Source organism: Ogataea polymorpha (genome assembly GCF_001664045.1).
Source record: "Ogataea polymorpha strain NCYC 495 leu1.1 chromosome Unknown OGAPOscaffold_6, whole genome shotgun sequence".
NCBI classification, from domain to species: domain Eukaryota; kingdom Fungi; phylum Ascomycota; class Pichiomycetes; order Pichiales; family Pichiaceae; genus Ogataea; species Ogataea polymorpha.
Genome location: NW_017264703.1, coordinates 212,078 through 229,831, shown reverse-complemented (window position 1 = coordinate 229,831; position 17,754 = coordinate 212,078). Strand labels below are relative to the sequence as shown.

The 17,754-nt window shown below is 46.5% G+C and overlaps 9 protein-coding genes across 9 annotated transcripts; 4 read left to right on the top strand and 5 right to left on the bottom strand.

Moving 5' to 3' along the window:
• Nucleotides 1–853: 853 nt before the first annotated feature.
• On the top strand, nucleotides 854–2,747 carry OGAPODRAFT_89945 (uncharacterized protein). Its single transcript, XM_018356950.1, has 2 exons — nucleotides 854–1,001; nucleotides 1,269–2,747. The coding sequence occupies exon 2, from the start codon at nucleotides 1,436–1,438 to the stop codon at nucleotides 2,711–2,713; it is 1,278 nt and encodes a 425-aa protein (XP_018209158.1). The 5' UTR covers nucleotides 854–1,001; nucleotides 1,269–1,435; the 3' UTR covers nucleotides 2,714–2,747.
• Nucleotides 2,748–2,775: 28 nt separating this feature from the next.
• On the top strand, nucleotides 2,776–5,886 carry OGAPODRAFT_17105 (uncharacterized protein). The gene has a single exon (XM_018354890.1). It carries the CDS (start codon nucleotides 2,806–2,808, stop codon nucleotides 5,845–5,847), a length of 3,042 nt encoding a protein of 1,013 aa, XP_018209157.1. The 5' UTR covers nucleotides 2,776–2,805; the 3' UTR covers nucleotides 5,848–5,886.
• Nucleotides 5,887–8,521: 2,635 nt separating this feature from the next.
• Nucleotides 8,522–9,756, top strand: OGAPODRAFT_77585 (uncharacterized protein; the record flags this gene model as incomplete). The annotated part of the gene is made up of 1 exon (XM_018356350.1): nucleotides 8,522–9,756. One exon carries the CDS (start codon nucleotides 8,522–8,524, stop codon nucleotides 9,716–9,718), a length of 1,197 nt encoding a protein of 398 aa, XP_018209156.1. The 3' UTR covers nucleotides 9,719–9,756.
• An 11-nt stretch (nucleotides 9,757–9,767) lies between these two features.
• Nucleotides 9,768–11,811, bottom strand: OGAPODRAFT_77584 (uncharacterized protein; the record flags this gene model as incomplete). Its single annotated transcript, XM_018356349.1, has 2 exons — nucleotides 9,876–11,811; nucleotides 9,768–9,772 (listed from the first exon to the last, which is right to left on the bottom strand). The coding sequence occupies exons 1-2, from the start codon at nucleotides 11,587–11,589 to the stop codon at nucleotides 9,768–9,770; spliced, it is 1,719 nt and encodes a 572-aa protein (XP_018209155.1). The 5' UTR covers nucleotides 11,590–11,811.
• A 168-nt stretch (nucleotides 11,812–11,979) lies between these two features.
• OGAPODRAFT_95255 (uncharacterized protein) lies at nucleotides 11,980–13,236 on the top strand (the record flags this gene model as incomplete). Its single annotated transcript, XM_018357708.1, has 1 exon — nucleotides 11,980–13,236. The coding sequence occupies one exon, from the start codon at nucleotides 11,980–11,982 to the stop codon at nucleotides 12,400–12,402; it is 423 nt and encodes a 140-aa protein (XP_018209154.1). The 3' UTR covers nucleotides 12,403–13,236.
• On the bottom strand, nucleotides 11,981–13,237 carry OGAPODRAFT_17103 (uncharacterized protein). The gene has a single exon (XM_018354889.1). The coding sequence runs from the start codon at nucleotides 13,155–13,157 to the stop codon at nucleotides 12,471–12,473; it is 687 nt and encodes a 228-aa protein (XP_018209153.1). The 5' UTR covers nucleotides 13,158–13,237; the 3' UTR covers nucleotides 11,981–12,470.
• A 92-nt stretch (nucleotides 13,238–13,329) lies between these two features.
• On the bottom strand, nucleotides 13,330–15,517 carry OGAPODRAFT_95253 (uncharacterized protein; the record flags this gene model as incomplete). Its single annotated transcript, XM_018357707.1, has 1 exon — nucleotides 13,330–15,517. One exon carries the CDS (start codon nucleotides 15,515–15,517, stop codon nucleotides 13,337–13,339), a length of 2,181 nt encoding a protein of 726 aa, XP_018209152.1. The 3' UTR covers nucleotides 13,330–13,336.
• Nucleotides 15,518–15,805: 288 nt separating this feature from the next.
• Nucleotides 15,806–17,239, bottom strand: OGAPODRAFT_17102 (uncharacterized protein). Its single transcript, XM_018354888.1, has one exon. It carries the CDS (start codon nucleotides 16,303–16,305, stop codon nucleotides 16,024–16,026), a length of 282 nt encoding a protein of 93 aa, XP_018209151.1. The 5' UTR covers nucleotides 16,306–17,239; the 3' UTR covers nucleotides 15,806–16,023.
• On the bottom strand, nucleotides 15,806–17,477 carry OGAPODRAFT_95252 (uncharacterized protein; the record flags this gene model as incomplete). Its single annotated transcript, XM_018357706.1, has 1 exon — nucleotides 15,806–17,477. The coding sequence occupies one exon, from the start codon at nucleotides 17,475–17,477 to the stop codon at nucleotides 16,461–16,463; it is 1,017 nt and encodes a 338-aa protein (XP_018209150.1). The 3' UTR covers nucleotides 15,806–16,460.
• Nucleotides 17,478–17,754: the final 277 nt, after the last annotated feature.

Below are 17,754 nucleotides of genomic sequence, written 5' to 3'. Positions count from 1 at the left end.
CAAGTCAAAGAAGCATGGCAAACCCAGGCTCTCCAGAAGGGTTTCTGATGAGCATCGTCAATATACCGGCACCACTATAAATAAAATACCCATATTAGAGGATGACGAGAATGACGATGCTGATTTAGGGCCGCGCTTTCCTACTTTTAACAGTCCATCTGTGGACTCTCCCGCAATGATCTCCCCAGGATCTGGAGAGCATGGAACTGACAACCTCAGAAAAGAGATAGACGAAGATTTTGACGACGATTTCTACAGAGACGAGTACGATGTGAGCTCGCCTACTCCTGCGGCCAAAAGCAAGCCTACTCCTGCGATCGAAGTCGACCAAGAATCCTCTGAGGATGTTTCTACGGACGAGGAGGAGGACACGCGTTCTGGTGACGACGGTTCTGTTGCTAGTGTCCATTCAAACGAGTCGAGGGACTCTTTCAAGACACGGATTAAACGGCATTTCACAACCAACAGAGGCGAGAGACCTCCAGACGAAGGATCTCCCCGCAAGAAGCGGAGCGAGACCATAGTCTCGCGTATTTTTGGGCATCCGCCTCCGATGGGTGGCCTAACGCCCGGAGCAAGCAAGTCATCACAGGAGCGAAACCCGGACGAAGAGGAAAAAATTGAAAACGACATACCTCTGAAGACATTTGACGCAGACCAGTTGCAATTTGAGACCAATGACCTGGTCAATCAGCATTTCAAGGAGGCTAATGCTGGGTATCTATCATCTGCCTCGACCTTGCATCCGAATTCCAGTAGTCTATTTATGGCCCCAAACCCTGAGGCCACTGTTGGCGACTTCGACGATCTCAATAACGACGACTATGTCCAGTTCGACTCCGTTGAGTCGTTGGTGGACCGTCCGAAAAGGGTGAGGAAAGGTGTTGTCTCGAGTCTTCTGGCACTGTACAATCCACAGAATCAGCCAAACTACGCTGCGTCTGAATATTCTGGGACTCAGACTCCCAGGAGCGACTACTCGGACGTCGAAACGGCCACGAGTCCCGACGCTCTGGATCATAAATTACAGCTCATGTCCAGAAACGACAGCTATAGTATAGACAACGCGTCTCTTAACTCTGTGCCGGAGCTGGGCGCCAAAGGGACGAGTTCGAGAGACCCATCCATTTACAAACACAAAAAGAGGTCAAGATCGGCCTCGTCTCTGACCCACATGTTCAAGAGCAATAAAAAGGAGGAGTCAAAAACGAAGCCCAGACCAGAAGACAAATTTGAGCTGCCCTCCTTTGCCAAGCCGAAAAATGCAGATAAAAAACACACCAAGTTCATTCCGCGGTTTGATGAGAAAGCCAAGTCCAATAGGCGCAAGAAAATCAGACGGAAGTTCAAGAGCGAGCAGAGAGCTCGCATCACCGTGCACATTGCCGATGTGTTGCAACGCCAGCGGTTCATTCTCACCTTGTGCAAGGCTTTCATGCTTTACGGAGCACCGACGCACAGACTGGAGGAGTACATGTCAATGACAGCTCGTGTTCTAGAGATTGACGGGTCGTTTATCTACTTTCCAGGGTGCATGATTGCTTCCTTTGGCGACGCTGCTACTCACACCTCAAACATGAAATTAGTGCGGTGTGCTCAGGGTCTGGACCTGGGGAAACTGGATGAGACTCACGATATCTACAAAGATGTTGTCCACGATCGGATAGGTGTGGAGGAGGCTAGCGGGAAGCTAGACGAGATTTTGTCGCGCAAGCCCCGTTTCAACCAATGGTACTGTGTGCTCTTGTACGGTTTTTCTTCGGCCATGGTGACGCCATGGGGATTCGGCGGGAATTGGATCGACATGCCGATCTCGTTTGGAATTGGGCTGGTCATTGGGTTCCTACAGTTTATCATTTCTCCGCGGTCTGTTCTGTACTCCTCGGTGTTTGAGATCAGCTCTTGCGTGGTGGCCAGCTTTATTGGCCGGGCCATTGGCTCGGTCGACAACGGCAACAGGTTCTGCTTTGCTGCAATTGTGCAGGGCTCCCTCGCGCTGATTTTACCCGGCTACATTATTCTGTGCGGGTCGCTCGAGCTGCAGAGCAGAAACTTGGTTGCCGGAAGCGTGCGTATGTTTTACGCCTTTATTTATTCATTGATGCTTTCATTTGGAATCACACTGGGTGCTGCATTGTACGGATGGATTGACCACAACGCCACATCGTCAACAACGTGCACCTCGAACGTGCCGCCCGCCTGGAGGATCCTGCTGGTGCCTATGTTCACTATCGGTCTTGCGCTCATCAACCAGTCTTCGTGGACTCAGCTGCCGGTGATGATTGCCATTTCGGGCGCAGGGTACGTGGTGACATACTTCTCGAGTTTACATTTCAAGCTGAACACAGAATTCAATGCTACTCTGGGCTGCTTCGTGATTGGGCTGATTAGCAACGCCTACACGAGACTGCTCAAGTCGTTCAATAAGGTTTTCTCCAAAGGATCGTTCATGACCGTCTCGATCATGCTGCCGGCCGTCTTCGTCCAGGTTCCGTCTGGTATCGCGTCGCAAGGCTCGTTGTTGGTCGGAGTGCAGAGCGCAGACAACCTGGTCAACAACAAGACGTCGACGTCGAGCGGCAACTCGCTCTCGAGCCTGAATTTTGGAATGGTCATGATCCAGGTTGCTCTGGGAATCAGCGTGGGTCTGTTTATGGCCACGCTCGTGGTGTATCCGCTGGGCAAGAAACGGACAGGATTATTTACTCTCTAGAAAAAAAATGTTACCCTCCTTCGATAGCTTCACCAACCAAGATTTCTCTCAACTATTTGGGAGCTTCTTTTAAAAAGACACCACCAGTAAGAATGCCTAGCCCAGCAGAACTTCTTGCGCAGAAGCACAGGTCTGTTTCCGAGGACCCAGAGACTCCTCTAATTTCTGCCACCGAGTCCTCCGCTCCGTCGTCGACCGCCTCCGAGCCCACCACGTATGAGCTGGATGTCGAGGTTGATTCCGTGGCATCGAGCCAAGACAAAAAGGTGTCAATCGACGACGAAACATATTTCCCCGCCCTGGGGGTATCAATCGGGTCCGCTCCTGCCCAGTGGGGTCCGTCCATGTCCAATGGACGCACTTTCTCGTCGAACACCCCGTCCACTTTCAAGCCCGCTGTCAGGTCGTCCAACACCCAGCTCACATTTATCGTGGACGCTGCAGAACAACTGCCCGTGTCGAAGAATGATCTCTTTAGGATCATTTCCAAAATCAAGGCCGCCTACGACGTGAAGGTCGAGTCCACGTTTTCTGCCACCACCAACAAAAGAACTTTTCTGCTAAGCGGCCCGGCGTCGAAAATCCAAAGCGCGAAAAAAGACCTCATCAAACAGGTCACCAAGCCTGTGAAAATTGAGTTCGGCATTCCGTTCAAGCTCATATCCACGGTGATTGGCTCGCAGGGCAGAACATTGAAGCCGATCCTCGAGTCCACAGGCGTTAAAATCGATATTGCAAGGACCGGCAGCAACGAGGCAGCTGACGACGCCGACATCTTTTCCAACCTCGCCAAGGTTGTCGTTGAGGGAGACGTGGAGAGCTGTGAGGAAGCTAGACAAAAGATCATGTCTATAGTCGACCAACACACCCAGAACCTCACCGTCAAGGTTGACGTTGATGAAAAACTCAAGCGGTTTGTGAATTTGGAGCTCAAAAACCAGCTGCCTCCCGACGTGGAGGTTGATCTACCGCTGGAGAACTCCAGGGCCTCCTCCATCTATCTCTCCGGTGCCCGAGAGACTGTGCTGGCGGCCCGCGAGACCGCCAAAACGGTTATCGACTACCTGGCGAAACGGATTGTTGTCGAGGAACGCACAGTGCCCAAGATTGTCCATCAGTTCCTTGACGCAGAAAAGATCTTCAGCACCGTGGGGGTTTTAGTCGAGGTTCCAGAATTCGACTCTCCTTCGACCACGGTGAAGTTCATTGGTATTAAAGAGAACATCCCAAAAGCTGTAGCATTTGGAAAAGAGCTTTCCCAGGAGTATGCCACTGATTTCTTGGATCTGGCAAGGTCTCACGGTGGAAACTACATGCATGCGAAAGTGCTTACTGCATTCTTTGTTTATACCGGCATGTTCGACGCACTTTCGGCAAAGTACAACGTCAAGATCACTGCTCCAAGCTATAAGTCTCTTGTCGATGAGCAAACAAAGACAGTTATTTTGGAGTTCGTTTGCTCGAAATCCGATAAAGAAGCTTTAAAGTCTACTAGACGAGAGATAGTGGATGCTGTCAACAAGATCACACCCTCCTTTGTGCGGCTGATCGACGACATTGACACTCTTGCTCTTGATAAATTGGACGAGACCGTTGCGAACGAGAAGAGCGTGAAAATCGTTCCTCTGGGTAAGCTTTCGGGTGTTGGCAACAAAATAGTTCTCCTATATCAGGCAAGCGATGATGAATTCCTTCCATCATTGAAAGAGACCAATGAGATATTGGATGCTGTTGACCAGTCCCTGGATGAGCTCAGAATAATCAGCAGAGACATCACCTACGAAGTCCTGGACATGCCGTCTGCAGATCAGGAGAAATTGCAAGGTCACATCTTGAAGGTCTTGCTGTCTAAGTTTGGCTCAGATATACAAATCAGGCTCCACCAAAACAAGGATGGTGTGAGTGTCGACCAACTGGTGGTGGTTGGGTTCAAAAAGGATGTTCCAAAGGTGATCGGCGAACTGAAGCAAGCCATCGAGGATGTCAAAAATTATGAGACGGCTTCTAAATACAACCAAACTTTTGCATTCCCAACTAGCCAGCTCTCGAGACTCATTGGTCACAAAGGAGGGAACCTCCAAAGTTTGCAGGAACAGTATAACGTTCAAATTGATGTTCAGAAGGGCGAGGATGCCACCGTGGGTGACAAAACCCTTGTTAAGCTCACAGGGCTGAAAGTCAACGTTGAAGAGTGCGAGAAGAAACTCATACAGCTTGGCAAGAAGTGGGCTGATGAGAGAACGGTGGTGATGAAAATCGAACAAAAGTATCACCGCAAGCTAATTGGGCCTTCTGGAGTATATGTGCACCGGTTAAATGAGAAGTACAACGTGGTGATCAAATTCCCATTCGAAGATGCCACCGGTCATCAGGATGAGGTTGTCATCAAGGGACCTTCCAAAGGCGTTGCGAAGGCTGAAGAAGAGCTAAGAGAGCTGCTTCAGTACGAAAAAGACAATGGATACAAAGAAACAATCAAGGTGCCAATAGCCATTCTTCCGCGCGTGATTGGAAAGTCTGGAGAGCAGGTGAAGGACATTTCGGCAGACACTGGCGTCGAAATCAAACATTTGAGGGAGAAAAGTGATGGCGAGAGTGCGCAATTAGAGCTCACTGGTACCAGGGAAGGGATCAGAGCTGCAACCAAAAAAGTCAACGCCATTGTTGATCGTATTCAAAACAATGTGACCGAGTCGATCGATGTCGACTCAAAATGGCACAAGTATCTCGTGGGGCCATCTGCCTCGAAGAAGCGCGAGATCATCTTGAACGCATGTGGTCCAAACGACGGGGCCGATTTCAGAAGATTACTACAAGTTCCACCTGCTGGCTCTAATTCGACCAAGATCGTGTCACAGGGTAACAGGGAGGTCGTGGAGAAGATCATTGAGCAGGTTAAACAGATAGTATATGACCTCGAGAACGTTGTGGACGAGACGGTGCTGATTCCAAAGAAAAAGCATGCACTTTTAATTGGATCGGCAGGAATGGTCAGAAGAGGTTTGGAGGCAGAGTACCACGTCCGGATCGACATTCCGAAAATCAAGCACGAGTCTGACGAAGTGCATGTTCGCGGGTCTCCCGAGAACGTCGAGAAGGCCAAGGCTGCAATGCAGAAATTGATAGAGAACTAACAATAGCATATAAAAAAGCTTGTACATTTTTGTGGGACGATCGACTGTTGTAGCAAAATTAAAAGTGGTAATCAAAAAAAATGCACCTCCCATTGGTAAAAAGATACCTGTCAAAGATAACAAACAACGATTAACACTGTTCCAAAATGGATATGGAAGCAGAATTTGAGGATTTTCAGAAGAAGAATACCCCTTCCTTGATTGGGTCTTCTGTCAGAAACTCCAGCACTCCTAGTGGGGACTTAGACAAAGACGAGCCAGAGTCGATCATTTTAGATCGCGCTCGTTCCAGCTCGAGGCCCGTCATCAAATCCAATCCCTCGACCTCCCATATAGGATTTGTGTCCGTAGACGAACTCAAAGCGGAAGGTGGACTTCTAAACGACGAGGAGGGAGAAGTTCTTGATGAGATCCTTGACGAGGAAGGTCATTTGAAAAAAAATGCATTGCAATTAAAAGAACGGCTGAAGACCGAAGAGGAGGGAACTTCTAGCTACATTCAGTCTCCTGGCAGCGAGGTTTCCTCCGAGCCTGTTCGTGAAAAGGAGCACCTAGTTTTTGGCGGTGATGCGGGAAATTTTGTGGCGCCTGCTGCTGCCAAATCAAGTCACTTGACTGATTTCAAATACGAGAGTCCTTCTAGAGAGCCTCCAAAGCCAGAAGAAAAAAATCGCGACCTGATTGAGCCCGGAAAACTCACCACTGTAGACGACATACTCCAGAGAATCAACCAAGGAAGCGGGGAACTGACCGAAGAGCCGAAAATCACACCAAAGTCAGAATCCAAGGTGCCTCAGGACAATATGACAGAACCATCAGCCTATTCGAATGAGGTTGACCAGCTTCTGACAGCTCCAGCCAGTAGAAGGGAAGGATCGAGCTCAAGAATAATGAGAGAGAGACAGAGATCTCGCTCGCGTCCCGCAGACGGCTCCGGATCACCATTCAGGGAAGGCGTTGGAATGTACAAACCACATCTGGCAAAAGGTGATTCCTACCACAGCGGTATCTCTAACGACGAATATAGTCAAGGCAGCGTCAACGTCGATGCGCCTGTGGAGAGAAAACCAAGACACGATCCTGGGTCCGTTAGACTTTCGAGCTCTTCGTCTCTGAACTACTTGCGTTCCATTTCGAGATCCAGGTCAAGAGCTGCCAATGACAAAGATGCGATAGGCAAAGACAGGGGTATTGATCAAAATGAACTCAAAGAGGAAGGTGTTCTCATGCACGATGGAGATTTCTCCCAACTGCCCGATTATGAAGACGCAATAACCAATGCTTTGAATATTGTTGAGAATACTAAAAGTGTGAAAGACGGATCGAAGGTTGGGAGGCACAAGGAGAACATTGTGAGTGATTTGCATAATTCCCTCAATTCAAGGGATTTAGGAGAACTTAACGAAGCCGACGAGGACCGTGATATCCTGAAAGAGAAAAACAATGAGCTCAAAACAGCGAACAAGGGCAGGAAAGATGACAGCTTTTCAGCTGACGAACATGTAAACTCTGATAGCAAGACCATTGCTTTTAAGGATTCAAACGCCGACGAAGTTGATACCAAGAGCTCTGACTCCGTTCAAAAGTTGTCGGATGAATCTCTATGTGAAACGAAGCAGACAGATGTTTCGGAGGAAAAGTTACCGGGACATCCAGATACCGTTGAAAGTCTCGATCAGGAACGGCAAGAAAGCACCCATTCTGTGGAAACGAAGAGCGATGAAACAGAAGACAAGGATGTTCATAGTGAAGCTGCTACACTGCCAAAATCAGCAGAGAACAACAGGGACAATACGCCATCTCAAGACCTTGTTAACGCTGATGATAATCTTCCTATCAAAACGTCCGCGGACGAAGCTATTTTGGAGCAACCTAAAAAGTCTCTAGACTCGCTAACTACAAAGCTAGAGTCTAGCACGCTTGCAGAAGCACCAGAAAATTCCACCGCTGATATTGGGGGAACTGGCGAGGAAGGCATTGAGCAGGAGGCCACTATTCAGCAAGACAAACCCATCAAGGATGAAGTTGAAGCAATGGAACCTGTCAAAGAGAAAGATACGCCAGTCGAGGACACACAAGCGAGAAAGTCTGTTTCTAATTCATTCGACGACGATGACGACATTGAGGAACTGCTAAGGGCTGTTGAAAAGGAACAGCCAGCTGAGTCATCTACCAGCACGGCAAACAAAGATTCTGTGTATGTTCCCAAGGGAACAAAAATGACATTCGAGGACGAACCTGTGTACATTTACACATCTTTGGCAGGCGGCTTCCAAATTGCTACTCGAACAAACAGACTGCAGACTATTTTGACCGCCAATAGGGTCAAGTTTGGATTCAAAGACCTGGGAACTGACGAGCAAGCTAAAAAAGTTTGGAGGCGATACAGCGAAGGGAAAACTCTCCCCGGAATAGTTAGGGGTAAGGATGATTTTATTGGCAATTGGGAAGATGTTGAAGAAGCTAATGAGAATTATGCGGTTAGAACTTTGATATACGAGACATACTAGGGATGATTAAGTGCACCGAGATCTTGTGAATTGCAATATTTAAGTCTTGGTCGATTATTGTTCCTCATATTTATAATGGACTATTCTCCTTACAGTAGTCTGAGTACAAAATACGCCCACATTAAATAATTCAGCATTTTTTAGGAATTTTTTTTTTTTTCAGCATGTCCGAGTCTGATTATGAAGATGAATTAGGGGAGTCCAAGACGTTTCTCGGTTTTGTTGACGTTCCCATCTCCGAAAGTGAATTGCCAGAACTGGAGGATACCTTTATTGGTGGAAAGCCTATCTGGTTAAACCCAAATTCTCCACCATCAAAAGAGTTGCTTCTGTGCAAGAGTTGCCAAGAACCGATGCATCTTTTGCTCCAATGCTACGCCAATCTTGCCAACACTCTTTATGACAGAGTGATCTATATATTAGGCTGCAACAAGCCGCAATGCCGAAGAAAAAAGGGATCCGTTAGGGCTATCAGAGCAATTTCTAAAGATCCAGACCTTATCAAAAGAAGAGAGCAGGAGTTGGAGGAGTTTGAAAACAAAAAGAAAGCAGCACAACAGAAGGAAGAAGAAACGAAAAGTAAGCTGGAATCTCTCGCTAACAGTCTCTTTAGCCCGTCAGACTCGACTAACGGGCAGCCGAATCCGTTTTCAAATCCTTTTGCCCAAGAATCATCCAATCCTTTCGCACAACCGGGAAAAATGGAACCTGCAAAGCCAACTTACGCCGAGGTGACAAAGCCAGCGGAAAAGGCACGGCCACAGGTCAGCAAAGAACCAGTGAATCTTCCATCTTATCCTGGATACATATTGTATGTTGATCAAGAAGTTTTCGATCTGAAAAAGCAGAAGTTGCCTCCTCTTCCAGAGGTCGATGCAGCAGCTTCAGCCCAAATCTCACAGCCAAATCCTTCGAATCCTTCAAAAATACCAACTTTGGATGAAAACGTCTCGAAAATGGTAGATGATCCGACATTCCAGCATTTCTCACATATTGTTTCATTCAACCCTACACAGGTGCTCCGTTATGATCTCAACGGATCACCTTTACTGTATTCTTCTAAAGATGATGTGGCCAAACTGTTTTATGATTCCAACGGAAGACTCCGTCCACAAGCGCTGATCCCTAATCCTCCCTACAATCCGTCTTCAGAAAGGCGATTCGAACTACAGTTGATGCCAAAAGCTATAATTGATCTAGAAGCTGGAACTGACGACATACTAAGTGGAATGGAATGGGGAACGATTATTGTGGCCACAGACTCGATGGATTATATTCCCGACCACATGTACGACGAAAACCATGTTGGGTATGTGGAAGAATGGTGTGGAGTTCAATGGGAGGAAGAATTAAAACTATAAAATAGATATACCTATAATCCCATCAAACGTGTAATCCTGACGTCTTCAATCAACCTATCAATATCTTTGAAGTTATCATCGTTTGTAGCAAAATGCCTATGCTTATCCATGAGAATATGCTCGTCAAAGTCGTCGTACTTGACTCGACAATTCTCACAATAACCAGGCTTTGCTTCCGTTTTAGATTTGCGCACTAGAGGTAACTTGGTGATTTCTTTCGCTTTCTTCTGCTTTGGTTGCAGCGATTGTCGGAACAACTGGTTATTAATGGGGGACATCAGATCATTCTTTTCATCTTTGAGTTTCATTTTATCAGCTGGGGTTTCGATGATCTTGTTATCTGGTGGTCCAAGTTTGCAGTCGTTTTCCTGTTTCAAGGCTGGGCCAAAAGAAACGTCTACTGGAGTCTTAGATTCTTCCTTGTGTGTGTTCAAATCAGGAGTCTGCACTGGAGCATTAGAGTCTTTTGTTTGCGATGATAAACGTCTAGCATCCTCTGAACTAATGAACTTTGAATCTTTTTTGACATTGATGACCCGAATGACTCTGTCTTCCTTTCTGACTTTGAACACCTTTAATGGCGATTCCTTTCTCTGAGAGCCAGGTAATGGAGCAAAAGTCATCATTTTCTTCTTCTCATTCGCAATTTTCTTATTGAAAACCAAGGAATGCGATGGGCCCAAGCCATTGCCCGCTCCATTAACATAGCCCTGACCAGATATTGCATTCGACCCTGACTGAGTCTGAACAACACCTGAAGCCTCAATCTCACCGTACTCGTTTCCGACCTTGTTCTGCGAAACTTCAATCGTCGAATCGTCCCGATATAGATTTGCTGGAGGGGCCATAGGCTTCTTATTCACCTCTGAGTGCTCTGAGTTCTCGTTAAGTTCTTCGAGAACCTTTCTCTTTTTCTGCTCGGGCTCTATTATTGGGGCGCCATAGTAAGATTCTTCCCACATCCGTTTGTATTGCAGTCGTTCCTCGTAACTCAATGCAGGCTCGTTTGGAAGACAGGATGCTTCAATGATCTTCTGACGATAATCCTTTGTTTCTTCGAGATATTGAATGCGCCGCCTGTGTCGTTTCTCGGAGTTGCCCGAATGAGTGTCTTCAATGAATAAAGACCTACCGTTGGTTGATTTTGTGAGCCTTGGAAAGTCGGCAGCATTGGTAGGCCATTCTTTTATGACAATCGGCCTTGTTTGTTGTCGTAAATCATAAACGTAAAAGTAGTACCCTGTAAAGTACTTGATATCATCTCTTTTGACATTGGGGTCGCGGTCATTAGGGCCAAAAAGCTTTTCATTCTTCAAAAGAGATGACAGTTTTTTCTTGAGAGAGGACTCGTCTTCGGGAATAGGTTCACCGAGGTGATTCATGAAACGGAACACCTTCTCGTAGGTCCAGACCTTCAATTCATTCCTCTTTGCAATGCGAAAGATATCTCCCATTGGGTAATCTGCGTGTTTGTGGTATGGTCGTCTTGAGACAATGATTGTGACATTCTCGCTGAAGAATCTTTCTATGGTGGCACCCAAAGATTGTAGTGCTAATTTAGCTCGTTCCTTCTCTTTCTCGTTCCTGCCCTCGTCATTTTCAAAATAGACGACACTGGCTTTCAAAATCTTTCGCCAACTTTGTTGCCAGTCTTTTAATTCAGCGCCCGTCATTCGATTGGACTGCTTTTTGGCCGGTACCGGCGGCGCCGCAAGGCTTTTCATGGATTCATTTAGAGCAGGATTTGTGAGGTCTAGTTTTTGATCTAAAAGCGACTTTTTAGGTGCTGCATTTGAGTTGAGCGCGGATTTCGAAGACTCTTTTAATGGAGTTCGCTTCGAGCCTTGTCGTAAATCAGATGCGTGATTCATAATATGTATATGCTAGGAAGTGACTTTCACGAATGCTAATGCTGAAATGAAGTAATAAATGCTGCAATTGGTGAATCACTGTTTTGGAACTGCTTGTTCATCAAAGGAACGAGTTTCAATCAAGAAAGCGGTGTTTTCTCACCGAGAAAGTTGGGATGATCTATTACAGGATGGATATACGCAGTGAAGCTTATTCGGAAGCTTGTTGCTGGCGCAATCTCTAAAACTTCTTTGTCTCCAAACACGTTAAATAAACAAAGACGAAAAACACGCACCTTGTGTGTATGTTTTTTTACCCCCTTGTAAGAGGTGCTAGGTGTCCTTGATTAAATGATGCAAGGATTATTTAGGTTCCGAAACTCAATTATTTATTACAGACAACAGCTCGCAATGCTGAACTCAAAGAACATTTCCAACCTGTTGTCGCAGGTGCTAAATCCTGTTCCTGAAGTCACAAGCTCAAAACCCTTATCGATCTCGCTCTTATCGACGTCTTCTAAAAAACCGCTTGTTTCATGCTTCCAGAATACGCTTGAGGAAGATACAAAAGGTGATGAGAGTGAATTCCTTAATACTGGCATAACTCCATCGGACAACTTGCGAATAATGTCACTGACAAGTTTGAAGGCATGGGAACAACGTGCAAAAACGGAATATGACTGGCTCGTGATACGCTTCAACATGTATTATATCTACCTGTACAAGATCAACGACGAATACTTGGTAATGCTTTGTTGCGATTTACAATATCCAAAAGTGCTGGCCATCAAGAAATTAGAGAAGCTGAGCGAGGCCATGAGGGATAAATTGTGACTAGAACATATAATAGATCCCATATAAGTCGGCTTCAATTGGGCTAACCCATGCTAAACGACGCCGCTTTATTCGTCCGACTCAAGACCCTGGTCTTCCTCGTCATATTCCATGTCTTCATCCTCATCTTCATAGTCGTCCTCCGCCTCATAGTAATTATCCTCCCACCAGTCCTCATCATCCTGGCGCTCCTCTTCCTCTTTGAGGTTATGTTTCAGATCTTCAGCGTTAGGCATCACGAAATCCTTGGGGATATTAGCCTGTGATCTTGCCACCTCCACGGAAATACGCTTGCGGTATTCTTCTCTGTGTTTCTTAAATGCTATAGCTGCGTCGACATTTGCAGGGCTGGATATGTTAGGGTCTTCTAATAAGGAGATGATAGAAAGCAGCACGGACTCTACGCTTTGAGCTGGTGACCATGTCTCGTTATCCGGTTCGTCGTTCTGGTCGTTTCCCGACTCGTGTAAAATGGAAATACAAAGTCTCCCGTCATTATAAACATTCGGATGGTAGATTGGTGGTGTAAATTTGAATCCCGGTGGAGAAAACGGATAATTGGAGGGGAACTTGAGCTGGCCTTTTAAGTAAGCTCCGTTGTAATCTGCGTCTTTATCGATGACAATCAAGGCAACGTTCCATAGAAAAATGTTGTCGTCCTCGATTTCAACATGAACCTGTTTTAATCCGGTCCTCGGATTAGATATATCCTTGTATTCCTTCCAGAGTCGTTTGGCCGCTGCGTGTGTTGCCATTCTATTGCAGGTCCTAAGTTTACCGTGAGTGCCTTAGATCTGTAATTATAGCTTCAACCGTGTGTCTTGGGCCAAAACCACAGATCTTGCCTATTTGAGCGTGTGATCAATTTTTACTACAACACAATTTTCCAGGGCAAAATCTATCAGGAAAAACATTATCGTCGCGTCGATTACGTCTACCATACTTGAAGCTCCTCAAACAGGTCTATGCGCATCTCCTTGCCTGAGGTGCCAACCTTATGCGCCACAACATCCCTTATGGTATCAACAAGAATGTCTGAGCCGCAAACAACAATAGCAAGACCGTTCCGGTGGCCTTCCACCTCTGCCTCCTCCAAAACAGAAGAGATGAGCTTGAAAACATCGGGCCTCATCTTGTGGACGTTGTAGTCTGCAAGATGCTCTTCAGACAGCTGTCCCATAACGCGTGCCATCAGCTCCTCGCTGCTAATTGATATGAGTGGAGTTCTGGAGTTTGTCGGTTTTGTATCGCTCGACGTCTTCTGCACCAATTTATTTTCTCTTGTGAGATAGATATCTTTTGACACATAATTGTGTGGATCTTTTGTTTGGAGGTCCAGTAATTCCCGGCCAAACCACCTGAGAGCTGTGAAATATGGAGAGATCCAGACAAAATGTATTTTTTTCCGCCAGCCTTTGGATTGGGCTTGTTCCAGATGGTGCATGCAATGATAGTATGGACCAGGAACACCATTACCTCCTGCTAGAAGAAGAATATTATCGTAGCTCTCGAGGGTCGAGGCATGCCCATAAGGGCCTTCGACAGCGACCCGTAACTGTGACTCACCGGCTGCCAATAAATAGTTGTACAGTTTCTGTGTCATTCCGTCTTTCTTTTTGATATAGATCCGCACCTCATTCCCAACAGAATAAATAGTGAACGGATGGCTTTCCCATAGTTTCCAAGAGACAGAAGGTGAGAGAATGTATAGATAGACAAAACAGCCTGGGTATGGTTTCCAGTTGTCGGGCTTCGGGATGCTGACCACAATCGTTTCAAAATGGAGCTTGAAAGTGGCCTTTGGAACACCAAACCTGTAAATCTTCATGAGTCTCCAAACTCTGTCAATTGCCCACACTCCCATGCTGGCATACGTCCATTCCAGGTATCCGATGCTTTTGCAGTGGAAATACGCCCCCACAATGAAAATCAGGGCCAGAATAATGTGTACAGCCAAAAACAGTTCGTACCACCGGCTGCGGAAGAAATAAATGGCTTGCAAGAGAATGAGGACGCCAGCCTCTAATGCTCGACGGCCAAAGAACCAGAGCGTCTCCTGCGAGATTTTCTCGTAGTGGCCGCGAATAATTGAGTACTCTCTAAACGCATAGGCATGCAACGCAGCCAAAATCACCATTGCCCTTGAGATCCACTTGTGGAAGATGATGAATGTGTTGAACTGCAATCCGGTTAAATTAATGAGAATGTTGTTTCTGCCCCCAAACAAAAAGAGGGCAGGCAACTGTGCGAAGGCAAGAATGCCCGTTCTATCGGCAACGTATCTATAATACTGTAAATCTTTTGGTCCCAAAAGAGCACTTTGATCTTGCAGCGTGTAGCCGACAGAAGACGATATTATGACCATGATGCAATACAGGAAAACAATGATGGATTCCTGTGTGGTTGGGATCAAGCTGTCAAAGAGCTTGAAGGGGGCCCATTCGCCAAGAGACCCAAACATATTCCATGGCTGGAAGTGTTTGCCATTCAGCGTGGGCAAAGCGATGTAGCCCCTAAATGTGTCTATTATGCCTCCTTTAAGCTTGTTGTTCCATCGAAAGTGTTTGAAATGGTTAAAAATACCGATCAAGCCCAAGGTCACCACCCAAAACATGCACATTATGGTGGAAAAATCGTATGCCCAAGCAAAGTTTCCCGCAAACAGCGAAAACGAGTTCGCGTACGTCATCACAGTGGTGAGGTTCAGACGCACAGGAGAACGGATCGGCGTGCTGAGATTATGCGACCGGGCCTCATTTTCAGAAAGGATGTACTTTGTTGCGTTCTGATACCTCCTTTCGAATGTTTGTACGTCCAGATTGGCTCCTCCGAGTCGGCCGCAGTAGTCGGCAATGACGCCATAAGAGTCCTGTAAAAGCTGGTCCTGTTTGGTCTGGTTGGAGGTCAAATCATGGAAACAGATCAACAGAGTACCCAAGGCCGGCTCGTACTGGCAGTGGGGGCTAAAAAATTCATTTGCACCTGGTGGTGGCACGAAGTCAAACGGTAAGCTTTGAGACTGCGATATACAGGAGAAGAAGGGCGACTCCTTCTGACTGAGTGCCAATCCTCCTGGGGCGATCAGGCAGATCACAAGCCCGAGAATTTGTCTCATTTAGCTATAACGTTAATCTCAATCTTTTTTTTTATCTGAGATATCGGAGATGAAAAGAACCAAACAGCAGGCGTATTTTTTGCATCCTTATATATTAGCCACATGGTCATGTCGAAGAGCGAACTCCGTTGCCAAGCCTATGAGCCTGTACTGGGCGTCTGGGCGTCTGGGTGTTTGGACTCATGGCATCGCTGGTGTAGCGCAACCGATGTCAATGCTACCTGATCACAGCTAATATCGACGCGTCGTTTTTTTCCTTCTGTAAATTTACAATCGTCCATGGATGAACGCCATTTCACGCTTGCAGCCTCTGTAGTACTGTTGACGCTCCTGGCTTTAATTGGCCGGCTAATCTACATTCTTCCGAGCTGCCATAACACATTTGGCTATCCTCAGAAATCAGCGGCGACCTCAAAGTCCGTGCTGATTCTGCTGGGCTCTGGGGGGCACACTGGAGAGATGATCCGAATTTTGCGCCAGTTTGAGCAGTTCGATCTTCTCAAACGTCAATACGCAGTTGCTAATTCAGATGAGACATCACTCGCTAGCATTAGAAGTCTAGAAGAGTCTCCATCCGTCGTCACCATCCCCAGAGCCCGCAATATTGGAGAAGGCAAGCTTTCTGCTTTTTTCCGCTCATCAAGGGCATTCTTATCGACATTTCTTCTTTTTGCATCCATGAGGCAATATCCAGATGTGTTCCTGTGCAATGGACCGGGCACAGCGATTCCAATAGCGTATGTGCTTTTTTTCTTCAAGTATCTGGGTTGTTGCAGGACGAAAATCATTTACGTGGAAAGCCTTGCGAGGGTCAACGATCTCAGTCTCACAGGGAAGCTTATTCTTCCGATAGCCGATAGAATGTTGGTGCAGTGGAGCCAGCTCGCCAAAAAGTATAAACGATGCGAATATTACGGTATATTAGTCTAATATACATATTAATTTAAACCTCCAGGTCTGTTCGAAGACTAGTGTATTTCGAGGACGTGGTGCTTTCGATTTTGGACCTTTTGGCGACAGGGCTTTGAGCCTCACTTCCACTGCTCTTCTTCTGTTCTTTGGTGGCATATTTGATCATTTGGCGTTTCACAATAGTACGGACCTGTGCAATTTCTGTGGTCGAAAAAGAAGGGGTGGTAGTCTTTCCGGCCCAACATAGTCGAAGGGGCTCTCCCGCAACAGCCACCAACTTTGGGTGTGGGACCGAATTTTGAAGGCATTCTGCTGCCCTCTCGGCTGCCTCTCTGGAGGAGAACTCGACAAAACCAAATTTGCCCCGGTGGTTCAAAGTAACAGCCTCAACTTTCTTTTCGCCAACGATATCCTCAAAGTAGTCGCGCACCTGGTATTCGGCGAGTTTCTCGCCAAAACCAAAAAGGAAAAACGATTTGATTTTGCTGCTTTTAGGCGTCTCTAAACTGCCATTGAATGGCAGGTGTTTGCAAAGCTTGATCAGCTCCTCTTTGCTGACTTGCTCTTCGTCCTGCTCGCTCTCTTGTTTCCGTTTCTTGTTTTGCACAGCTTTGGATAGTGAGTCTACTAGTTTGCGTGCATCTGCCCGTTTCTGCTCCACCGTTTCAATAGCATCTTCCCCTGCAGCCTTGTATTTTTTTTCAAGTTGAGTAGCGGCGTAAATTTTAGACATTTGATTCTGAGGAGTCAGCTCCAGCGCGTGGCTTTGATCTGTCAGCTTTAAAAGCTGATCTCTCGTACGCAGATCAATCCCCAGTGTCAGATCCAACATGCACGACTGACAACAATTCTTGGCTCTTGCACAGGTCAAACAGCATAGTGTCTTTTTAAGTCTCTCGCCTTTCTTCACAGACCATCGAAAAACAGTGAACGGGCGAGTGCACAGCTTGCATTCTGCTCCGTTTCTTTCTCGTGTCATCTCCACGTACGGGTTGGGGCCCAAACAGTTTTCGCAGACCGCAGGCGTCTCGTCTGCGTTGTACGACATGGGTATATCAAAAAATTAATAATTTAGAATTTTTAAACCCATTTGAACTGGATTTGTTATTCTAGAGGTTCACTTACTCTCAGTACTCTAAAGGGTTCAATCACATACAAATGTAGCTTCAATTAGCTCGATGCCATATATAGATACACAAAAGAACGAACGGATACTCGCTCAAATCGCGAGCTCGCACACTTCAGTAGCGAGGTACGACAGCCACCTTCTTGTGTTAGTACAACTCTCAGTGTTAAAAAGCTCTGTCAAAGTTGTCTTTCCTCAT